The sequence below is a fragment of the Lissotriton vulgaris genome, chromosome 1_1, assembly GCF_964263255.1.
Source record: "Lissotriton vulgaris chromosome 1_1, aLisVul1.2, whole genome shotgun sequence".
NCBI lineage: Eukaryota > Metazoa > Chordata > Amphibia > Caudata > Salamandridae > Lissotriton > Lissotriton vulgaris.
In genome coordinates this window covers 711,616,656-711,628,863 of record NC_141685.1, presented here as the reverse complement: position 1 = coordinate 711,628,863, position 12,208 = coordinate 711,616,656, and the positions used below count along the sequence as shown (strand labels likewise).

The window sequence follows — 12,208 nt, the reverse complement described above, 5'->3', positions numbered from 1 at the left end:
GCCTTGGACGGTCCCGCCCTTGTCCCGGGCTTCTCCCGGTCGCTCCCGCTCGCTCCCGCGAAGCGGGGAACGCTGGGTTCCTTAATACCCTACAGTCCACGTGATAGGCGGGGGGGCGTGGCCAGCGGGGAGAGCAGCCCAGGTGATAGTAATTGGGCGCGCAGGGGCTCCTGGACACTGGAGTCCCCTGCCAATGCTCGCAGCCCCGCTGGTTGCTCACCTGCCCCGCGCTCCTCCTCAACAGTCAGTTGCTGCCTCCTGGCAGATGACGAAGACGCGCTGCGGGACCCGCGAAGCGGGTCCGGCGAGTCGTTGGATTTGGCGCAGATTCCACAGGGGGTCAGCTACACAAGGGTCCGCTTGGCTCCTCCGGCGTCCTGGCGCTGCACGATATTTCCCAACAAACGAGTCCCACAGGCAGGAAGGTGAGGCTTGGTTTTACCTCCGTTGGCGGGGGGGCGTGGCCAGCGGGGAGAGCAGCCCAGGTGATAGTAATTGGGCGCGCAGGGGCTCCTGGACACTGGAGTCCCCTGCCAATGCTCGCAGCCCCGCTGGTTGCTCACCTGCCCCGCGCTCCTCCTCAACAGTCAGTTGCTGCCTCCTGGCAGATGACGAAGACGCGCTGCGGGACCCGCGAAGCGGGTCCGGCGAGTCGTTGGATTTGGCGCAGATTCCACAGGGGGTCAGCTACACAAGGGTCCGCTTGGCTCCTCCGGCGTCCTGGCGCTGCACGATATTTCCCAACAAACGAGTCCCACAGGCAGGAAGGTGAGGCTTGGTTTTACCTCCGTTGGCGGGGGGGCGTGGCCAGCGGGGAGAGCAGCCCAGGTGATAGTAATTGGGCGCGCAGGGGCTCCTGGACACTGGAGTCCCCTGCCAATGCTCGCAGCCCCGCTGGTTGCTCACCTGCCCCGCGCTCCTCCTCAACAGTCAGTTGCTGCCTCCTGGCAGATGACGAAGACGCGCTGCGGGACCCGCGAAGCGGGTCCGGCGAGTCGTTGGATTTGGCGCAGATTCCACAGGGGGTCAGCTACACAAGGGTCCGCTTGGCTCCTCCGGCGTCCTGGCGCTGCACGATATTTCCCAACAAACGAGTCCCGTAGCGTACTCCTCCTTTGTGGCTCTACATCAAATTGAAAGAACTTTTGTTTATTGTGATATCACATTGTCACATGTTTTTGAGCCATTCACTGTAAATTATTTGCACTTTGTTCACAGTGCGCCGTCCATGCTGTTCACTTCTTCACTTGCGTCGCCACTCTCACCACAGACACTTTTTTAAGCACCAAGTATTATATGGTTGTCACCAATTCAATTTATGCAGTGCTGCTCCCAACTGTATAATTTCCAACCATGACCTTGTGTTACAATATAAAGATGATTAACTATCTTTTTTCATACCAATGAGTACTCTCCTTCTTTCCTTGTGAGTAATGCTGAATGCATGCATAATTAATTGCCTACACATCTTTACCTATCAGGACATTGTTTCTTAATGCTCCTTACTTACCCAGTCCTGAATTGGTATATGGGTCATGCTCCTGTAAATTTTACACGATTTGCATTTAGGAAATGCTATATACAAGTACTATAGGAACTGTAAATAACCCTAGTTACGATTCCTAAATCGCTGTCTTATTTTGCGATTTCTACCAGGTAAAAATCGCAGATTGTGACCAGTTTTGGCTCTTTGTACATCTGACAACGCCATTTAGCATTTCTTAATGGGCTGAAATAGCGATTTGGCCCCTTAACAAATGCTAAATGGCTGTTCATCTGGGCCATGGTATCTTGCAGTAGGAAGGTCTGCAGGTGTGTTGCTTACATTTTTGTGCTGAACCAGTTTTGAGCTTACTTTTCTTTCAGAAGTCTCTCTCTCTTTTACTAAGAGTGTGAAGTATCTGTTGCTGCTGGTATTTCTGCAGATTGCGGACATTTTCACTTTGGGAATGTCCGCGGAGTGGCAGAATGTGGGCCAAGCATGGAAAGTTGCTGATGTAGCCAGGGGCTGTGCTGTCCTCGCAGCACATTCCATCCCCCTGAGTTAGGTGTGGCAGCAGATTCGATAGGAATGTTATCAGTTTGGTTTTGCAGTAGCTCTTTGAAAACCGAGGATTTGAAATCGCCTGGATTTAATGCCGCACGCAGCTAGCCCTTGCAGTAACGCACAATTACTCTTCTGTGACTTCCAACCCTTATCACCGTCAGTAAATACAGCAAACAACACTGAACTTAACTCGCTTCAGTTTAATGCATCAATCTTGATGTCAGCAGTATCCGAGCAGAGGAAATGGAAAAGCAGATATGTTTAGGATGGGATGTACTGTTTATTTTATTTTTGGCGAGCTTCTGTACTTTGTTTAAGATACCAACAGTTTGTGATGATGTACGGTTAGCAGAATACATCACTGTGTTAGAATGTGCTGATAATATGTGTTAATAACATAATGTGTATTTTATTGTGTACAGTTCTGGATTCAGTGTAGCTGGAACAATGAGAGCTATTCTAGTTTATGATGCAAACAGGCACATCTTTATATACAGGACCCAATTATTACATTATTTCATCCCACTCATAACTAATAATACAAACATTCACGTAAGCTAAATCTGCAGTATTGATTTATCATCCGATAAAGATCATCTAAAATATATGTATAAGCTACTGACAACACAAGAATCAATAGTACCTAATTCATAACCCGCTCAGCAGCAGTATCATATATTTTTGGCAGTATATGAGCATAAAGCAGATCCTGCTTTACTGCCTAACGCAGACATCGGGATATAGCTTCACACTCTTTTGGACTTACACGCTCATTTATGGTATATCTGCACATACTCCAACTGAAACCTTAAATCCTTGGGCCAGCTCCCCCTGCGACAGTCCTACTATCCAGTTTGCCCGCAGTCCGCTGCCATCTGCTGCCTTGGGTTTAGTGCCTCTGTTTTCGGCTCCTTTTTTGCCCCTTCTCTGTTAGCTCCTGCCCTCTATTTTGTCTCTTTCTGCCCTTTTTTGACCTTTGTTTTGTCTCTTTCTGCTTGTTTCTGACCCGTATTTTCTCTTTCCGCTTGTTTCTGACTTGTATTCTACCTCTTTCTTGACCTGTGTTTTGCCTCTTTCTGCTCCTTTCTGACCTTTACTCTCCCTCTTTATGCTTGTTTCTGACCTTCATTTAGCATCTTTCTGCCTGTTTCCCCCTACTACTACAGTTTCCCTCCTCCCTCTTTTGCCTTGTTTCTGACCATTATTTTGCCTCTTTCGGCTAATTTCTGACCTGTATTTTGCCTCTTTCTGTTTGTTTTTGACTTTTATTTAGATTTCGCATCCACAGCACCCAGATACCCCTAGGGGTGACAGTGCTGCTCTATACAAATGCTGATTGGTTGATACAATGTTGATAATGCCCCTTGTCTTCTTGCTTTAATGTGATCAAAGCTATGGCTGTATCTCATTGTGTACTAAGAGGTGGTGGAAACTGTAACTGCTCTCTTCAGACAATAGCATTAAAATGTCAGCTTAAGTATGTTCCCTTCTGAATGCTTTAGCAACTATTTAAATGTTTTTCTAGTCGCACTATAACTGTTTCACTGAGAGAATCTGATCCACTTAATCCATACAGAGCTGAGTAAACCACCTGCATTGGAGTAGTCATGCTTTCTCAACGTCCTCCTCAGGAGTTTTGCAGCCTACCGTGTTGTGCATGCTTTAGATCAGGGTTCGCCAAAGTCTTTCCTGGAAGGCTGGATCCATGCCATATTTTAACCATATCCCCATTTAGATAACTATAGCTATCTTAAAAATCAAATCTGGCTTGGATCCGACCTTCCAGGACCAACTTTGGAGAACCCAGCTTTAGATCATATAGTCACATCATATGTGGTCTGAGGACAAGACCCCATCTAAGTTTTAGTGTGAATTCTAATTTTATTTCCTGGAATAAACCATAATTGTTAGCCTCAGTGCTCAACGGGCAGTATCAGTCTTCTGTAACTGAAGTACAGCACAAGAGAAACAAGCAGATGACAAAACCACTTGTCTCAGCCACAGAATATGACAATACAGCACAGTGGTGTACTTCGCTAAGGTCTTTGTTACTTAACCTTACAATCAGAAATCTACTCACAATATGGCTGACTAGATTTAAGCAGAAACTCGAAAAGGAATGTCCTTTGGGAGTAATTGAACTCTAACTTCACAATAACCCACCACACATAAAATCCTCTTTTAGCCCAACACTCAGAAAGGCATACAACATGAAAGATCACTGTTGAGCAACAATCCATGTATTGGTACAGAACCTACAACTCATACATTGATATAATCAATTTATTAAAATATAATACAAGAATTATTACAAAATTAAAAAGTATTTTCCATACACAATATAAACGGGAGTCTGTCTTTCACAAAACACAACAATATAAATGATAAAATCACACAGAAAAAAGGTTAAAAACACAACACGCGAGTTAAAAAAGACATTACACTTCGTCATTAAGTACCATGACTCATATCAAAACTATAAATTTTTTTTATCGCACGAAAGGCAGAAACTGAAGTATTGAGACACCGCTGGTTCCCTGCATGAGGCGAATGAAAGGGCCTCAACACAAGAAGGACCCATTAAACAAACGTGCACAAAAATAAATTTTACTACGGCCAGTCCGCCTCTGTGCAGGAAGGGAAACCAGTCATGTGGCACCTAATTAGTTGGCCCAAGGTAGCGACCAGTTCAGCGCAACTTGCAACTGATTTATTATTCCCCCTTTACATAAGGGTGTAAAAGTGGTCTCAAACCAGGTCTAATCAGCACTTGGTTCCTTCAGATAGGATATTGGACCTACGTAACAGTGGCCAAATGACTCTCTAGTTCTAAAGAACAACGTACAGTAGATATTTTAACCAGCGAGAGTACAGTGTTTTGTAGTCTTGAAAAAGAAGGTTCAACCATATCCCCTTCAAAACACGTCGACGCCCATCTGCCATTAACTCATCACTTTTAATCTACCCTAAATGTTAATGAATTACAATACATTCGGGTGATTCTGTACAGTTTTGATATGAGTCATGGTACCTAATGACAAAGTGTAATGTCTTTTTTAACTCTTGTGTTGTGTTTTTAACCTATTTTCTGTGTGATTTGTTTCATTTATATTGTTGTGTTTTGTGAAAAAGACTCACCTTTATATTGTGTATGGAAAATACTTTTTTAATTTTGTATTAATTCTTGTATTATATTTTTAATAAATTGATTATATCAATGTACGAGTTGTTGGTTCTGTACCAATACATGGATTGTTGGTCTCAACAGTGATCTTTCAGGTTGTATGCCTTTCTGAGTGTTGGGCTAAAAGAGGATTTTATGTGTGGTGGGATATTGTGAAGTAAGAGTTAAATTACTCCCAAAGGACGTTCCGTTTTGAGTTTCTGCTTGCATCCTAGTCCTTTATGTTCCAAAGGGTCCCTCCCTTTTTTTAAGATGACTAGATTTAAGAAATTTGAAGGAAGGAGTCTTAATATGCAATGTTCTCCCTTATAAAACACACTACCACTACAGCTTGAAAATAAAAACACCTTTCTCAATACGAGAGGAATGTCCCTAAATCGTACCACTGGGATGTGGTTAGACTGTGCCACATGTTAATTGTTAAAATTGGAAACTTGTTGGTTATTCCTGCTAGTAAAGGCATCCAAGTCTGGGTACTGGCACCAACACTTCGGGCTACATCAGGATTCCACTGGGGTGGCTCTCCTCATCAGACTCTACCTTTTCATTGGCTAGTTGGTTCATCCACAAGGATTGTTAACCATACTCTGCCCCCATACATGTATGACTATACCAAAGCACTCTGACGTGGCCGCATTGTGGTGTACAATGGTTTACTACCTCATGATGCTGAGAAATAAAATGAACACACACTTTTTAGTAGTGTAGGTCTTAGCACCCCAGTAGACAGTGCTTGATACGTTTTGTAATCATGGATAAGGCCATTCATACAACATGTGGCAACAATTTTTAGGTTTCGCTGGTGATGCAGCGGGATAGCGCTGTCGCCAGCGAGATCTATTGTTGTCGTCTTGCCTGCCTAGTGGTACAGACCAGGGCACGCGCCGATTGGTGTCTGTGGACGCGCTTCTAAAGAGATGCACTTCCATATACACACACAGCCCCTGCTTTCGCTTGGCTAGCATGCACTAACGATGCGCACACAGCCCCCCCTTGAACACACACACAGACACGCACGCGCACATACACACACACACGCATACACACACACACACAGACACGCGCGCACACACGCCACACACAAATGCCACACACACACCCGCCCCCCCCTACAACTAAGCCCCACTCACCGCATCGGCGGCCTCAGTCACCACTCCTGACTTCTGCAGCAACCGCGCGACAGCCGTGACGCTCCTGAACTTTCGGTTTTTGGATGTGCACGCTAACGGCTTGTTAATAACCTCCAGGGGGGAGAATGGTTCGGGAAGTCCCACCCTTTTCCTGGTCTGTAGATTGACAGGTACCACAGCCTATGGAAGTTTGAGAGCGTTTTAGCGTCCAACGTTACGTGTACGGGAAGCCGAAGCTCTGAATGGCATGCATTGTGCCCTGGCTAGACACATTAACCGGCTGAAGGTGAGATCATACTGCCCCCTTTGTGTGCTATCATCGCAGGCAGGAGTAGGGATGGAGGGCTGCTGCAATCCAGGCATGGCGTGTACATCTCCAGCATGGTCCTATTTGCATTCCCATGTGTTTGCGGACTTCAGGCAAACATAACATGCAAATGAAAAAAAATGGAATTCCACCTCGGGGATCTTGAGCAGGAGTATTTTTTCATAAATCCGCACGTGGCTCTGAGGGTCGGTATATCTGCTGCAGAATAGCATGTCAAAAGAGTGGGTCACGGGTTCCGAAGTATATAGAATCGTTCATTGTTTTCAGGCAAGGTTTGTCGTGACGTGCTCCACTTGCCGGTTACAGTTTCTAATACGTCAGGGTCACCTTGGTGTCTCTTCCTCCAACATCGATAACATATGGCTACCATTGTGTTCTTTAAAGATAGTCCGGGCAGTTTGAGATACTGGGAAGTAGCTGGCTGTCTCCCTTGTGGAAGACGTACTTTCTATCTATTGAAAAGGGAGTACTACATCTGGTGTAATCTTTTATTCCCATCGCTGTCATTTTAGGTTTTCGAACTAAATTGATACAATAGTTAGTTACGTGGATTCACGTTGTGTGTCGCCGGAAGTGTTGTTTCTGCAGCAAACATAGCATCTATGACCTTCTCTGAGCACAGCAGAGCCTTGAGAATAGATGAAGAGTTCAAGTTTTAGCCATTCTTATCAGGTGTGATATTTAGCATGCTGTGAGCGAGAGCTTCCTTTCCCCTATAGGGCTGAAAGTGAAGTTGTGTCTCCTTTCTGCATCTCCAGAATTAGTAATGGATCCTAATGGGATCGGAGTCCTATGTTCTCATTCTGAACTTTGATGAGCCAAGTTGTGTTCTGAAAACCCTAATGAAATTGTTTCCCGCAGTTGAAAATGGAATCTGTCGAGTGTTAAAACTGGAAGCTGAGTCTGGCCGCTGTTTTGGATTTGGCCCACAGAATAAAAGTGGAGTCACTTCCCTGTATAATTAAGTGAAGCTGAATCAGTCTGGATCTCCCTTCCCCAGCTCCCCGCCATACGAGGGCTGAAGCCAGAGAAGTGAGTTGAGGAAAGGGAACCTTTTTGAACAGCAGCACACAAGCCACCTCCAAAGCACCCTGCCCGTAGTGAAAGATGGCTAAAATAATTAATGTTACAAGGGGACTAGGTCACTAGTAATTCTTCTTAAGATTAGAGATTGGCACAGAAGCATGAGACTGATTCACTCAAAGGCGCTTGACCGTTTATAGATGCCAACGCAGGTACATCTAACTAATACGATCTACCAAATAACACTATCTAGACTCTTCCCTCATCTATCGCTCCTGCAGACACGCCCACTGTATCGCTGCTGGGCTTGCTGGCTTTCAGTGGGTGTGCAGTGAAACGAGCAGGGGACTCTAGTGCTAATACACACACACACAACCATACACACACAGACACACACAACCATACACACACACAATCACACCCAACCACACACCCAGAACCACACACAACTACACACACAACTACACACACAACTACACACACAACTACACACACAACTACACACACAACCACACACACAACCACACACACACACACAACCACGCACACATACAACCACATACAACCACACACACCACACACATCTATCTATCGCCCTCACTCTATCGCCCTCACTCTATCGCCCTCACTCTATCTATCTGTATATCTATCGCCCTCATTCTATCTATCTGTTTATTTGTCGCCCTCACTCTATCTCTCTATCGCCCTCACTCTATCTATCTATCGCCCTCCCTCTATTTATCTATCGCCCTCACTCTATCTATCTCACCACCACAGCATCACTCAGGGGCACCACAACATCACTATGCACTACCACAGCATCAATCTGTGCAACAATTCAACAACAACTGGTTCAGATATGTTCTCTCAATGTTTCAAGCTTTATTACAAATGTCACCAAAAGATGTTAATATTTCGTCACAATAAAATACACTGAACATAATCCACACAAAAGCTACTTACAAAAGTTTAAGATATTGCCATTATAAATGACAATAACTTTTATTTAAGTATTAATTATTTTAAAAAATGACAAACCATTGTTACTTGTAATATCAATACATCTAAGTCACGTAAATACAAAACATGTTGCATTACAAATGCTATAGGTGTCACATTTGCAAAAATTAAAAGTATTGGCATTGTAAATGACAAAGCTATTCATTTCGCTATTTTCAAAACCAACACAAAAATAAAAAATTCGTAATTTACAATACCAATAGCTCAAACGTACCTAATGCGAGACCTATTGCATTGCAAAGGCTTGTTATTGTATTCTTATTAACAGTTTACTTATCATCAAATATCTTTTCAGCTGAATTTCACAGGCCTTAAGTACATCCACTACATTCTTTGCATAATCGTGCCCCAAGGACAATAGTAGCTGTTATCGAATTATTTACTACAAGGTAGTTCTCTATAGATCATTTTTTCAAGGCAGACAGCCCACAATGCAGGCCCGTTCTTCATCAGCATAAACTGATGTAGAAGTTTTCTTTCTTTGCCCTTCCACTTAATTTGAAATGTATTCCAACCCACCTCCTGACCACTTACAGAGACAGGCACAAGAATCTGTCTTTGCCTACCATAACTCAGAATCCGGTCCTATTTATTCACATTATTATTGCATGTTTTGTCATTTATGATTCGTTGTAGTGTGTAATTCATACAAAGTGTTCAAAATCCGCTTCCAGCCTCTTAACCATTCTCCTTTGAGTACAAACCCTGCAGTTTTATGCAATCCAGCAGTGTCACCAAATTTGCATAAGCCCATTGTGCTCTAGGGTCCTATCACCACAGCACTGTGCACTGTCAACATCCATAGAACTACGTCTGCACCTTCAGAAGACTAAAATGAAAATTGTTACAAATGTTTTTAAGTGGCCGCTTGTTTTGTTGTGTTCTTTTCTTGTATGCTAATAAATATGTGTTTGTATCAAACAGAAAGGTGGTGCACTCATCAACACAGCTATGACCAAAGCGACTCCTGCTGTTAAGACGGCGTACAAATTTGTAAGTTCATTTGGACAGCATTTTATGCGGTATTTGTCAGGTATTGGCTTGTAGTAGGGTTGTGGTTGTTTTAGGAGTGCCTGAGAAATATCAGTGGGAAATTATGATGCCATTTTAAGTCAGGGGTCACTAGTACCTGAGTAAAAAAAATATATGCATGTATAACCTCCTGGCAAACCTAAAGAGATCCCCATCTTGCTTTCCAAGCTGCAGGGTTTCAGTTTCTCCTGCCCCTCTATCCCACATCTGTTGTAAATGTGTTCCTTCAGTTAGTTTCAACTGGTAGATCTTTCAGTTGACCCCCTCTCCAGACCTGTCCCCTGTCTTTTTACCCCCTCCTGTCTTATACACCCCCTTCTGTCCCCTCCCCTGCACCCTTCTTCCTCGGTATTTCAAGCCTTCCTGTCATTCCCTCCACAGTGCTTGCTGTATCTGTCACTCACTTTGAATTTCAGCCAGTAGAGCTCTATGTTACTTTGTAGATTGGGTTATGCTATAAAAATCAGATTGCATACATACAAGCATTTCACTAGGTTGTGCGAGACCCTCCCGTAATTCCCATTCCATTTGCACAGCATCCATTAAGCCTTGATCATCCCTAAACATGCCATGCAGGGCCATGCTGTATGCTAGGTTGATATGTGGACTCTATACAAAAGTAGGGCAATTATGTAAAATTCTTGAAATGTAAAGTAATTATCTCGGTTGACGTGTGCTTTAATACCTAATGTACAGATCTGGGTGTTATCTGGTGAAGATTAAATAGTATAAAAAGTATAGTTCAATACCTGTATACCCTTGTCTCCGTCCTTGTGTATTTTTGCATATGTCCCTGTCTTCCTGAATGCTGCATTGCCTTGTCACTATATAAATTATAATCATTTTAAGAGCCGAGTGTCTGTGACTCTTTGGCAGAAGGGCACTTTAATATTGCCCCAGTACTTGTATATTACTAGTCCAGTGTCTGTGTAACCATGTCCTGGTGTCTCTTTATTTCTTCATCAGTGTTTTGCTGATATGGGCTGTGAGCCCACTATTGTGGGTGTCTCCCTACCTCAGTCTGTGTGTGCTCCTGTTTTAGTTTTCGAATTGCTCCATGCCTCATTTGATTGACGTTTGCCTACATGTCTATCGTCATGTCCCAGTGCACCCTTGGATCAATGTGTCTGTCTGTGCCCACTTGTCCCACGGTTCATGTACTCCTGCCCCACTGGCAGTCTGTCCTTGTCCAGAGTATCTGCACCGTCCAATATTTTGCCTGTTCCAGTGACCTTTCTATTGGGTAGAACCTTTACTGTTTTTTGGGAAAATAACCACATAAAGGAAATCGCACACAAATCTTTGAAAATGTAGACCAATCCCATAGCATTTGCTTGATATGCTAACAAACAAGGTTTGCTTTCCATCAAGAAACAACTCGTGTCTCGATAAATGTCCATTTCATCTCCCTTTCCCATTGACGGGACATGTTGCCTTTTTAATTATTCTGCTAGTTAGATTCTTAATCATTAAGTAATTAAAATAACATATTGCTTTGCGTGTTTATAAAGCATAGAACAGTCGTATGCATCAATACATTTAATTAAATGTAAGTAAGTATGGTTTGATGATTAAGTATCCAGTGTTTTACTGATGTGTGTTGTCTGCTTTGATTGTTTTGGTTGTAATCGTGGTATGCTGTGTAACTGTAACATTAATATATATCATGAATTTACTAGTAAAATGGTCAGAAGAAATGATTGTAAGTGGATGAAACCCACTCTTGCCGTAAAAAAGACAGGGCTCTTTGTTGAGTTTTCATTTAAAATGTATTAAATCCTAGTGAAAACATATTTTAGAAGTAGTTGACTGTGTTTTTGAGGAAAGTGCCTTATCTTTTACATGTACAAAAATGGCACTCCTATAGATATCAGTCACTGACTTTCAATATAGCATAAAGGGACTTTCCCAAAATGCATTTTTTGGACTAAGCATCAAAAAACCCAAACGGAGCATCCGCCTGTAGTTTCTTTTCTGTCAAACTAAGCAATTCCTCTATGATCTCTTTCTGAAACTCAACAAAGGCCTTTTTTTAAAGTCCTCCCCATTTGGCAAATGTTGTGTTCCTTGAAAAGTGTCCGGGTGAGAGGATTTGATATTTGCGGAATGAGGGTACAATACACCTGACAAGAAATATTTTTCCTTTGCAAATCTTCTTCTCGGCCTTTGGCTTTACTATTCACTGGGTCGCCTTATGAATAGCGGGTCTTTTATGAATAAATCAAACTGTTGATGGCAATGGCATTTATCAATTGTTTGGAAAGTCATTTTTAATTAATATCGTTCATAAGTAGAAAGTAAGAAAGTATTTATAATGGGGCATGCAAAAAAAAGATTCTTGCAGATAATAAAGTAAGACTCAAAAAAGTTTTTGTCAATTTTAACTATGAATAATAAATACATTCCATTTGCGGATATTTGAGCAATTGTGCTTAGACATGACT

General features: G+C 42.9%; 1 protein-coding gene across 2 annotated transcripts in view; it reads left to right on the top strand.

The window, feature by feature from the left end:
• DENND1B (DENN domain containing 1B) overlaps nucleotides 1–12,208 on the top strand; it is a 1,279,546-nt gene that overhangs the window by 1,089,137 nt on the left and 178,201 nt on the right. For both annotated transcript variants that reach the window (XM_086954825.1, XM_086954820.1), the window contains one exon: nucleotides 9,657–9,725. In XM_086954825.1, coding sequence (XP_086810951.1) covers nucleotides 9,657–9,725 — 69 coding nt within the window. The remainder of the gene's footprint in view (nucleotides 1–9,656; nucleotides 9,726–12,208) is intronic.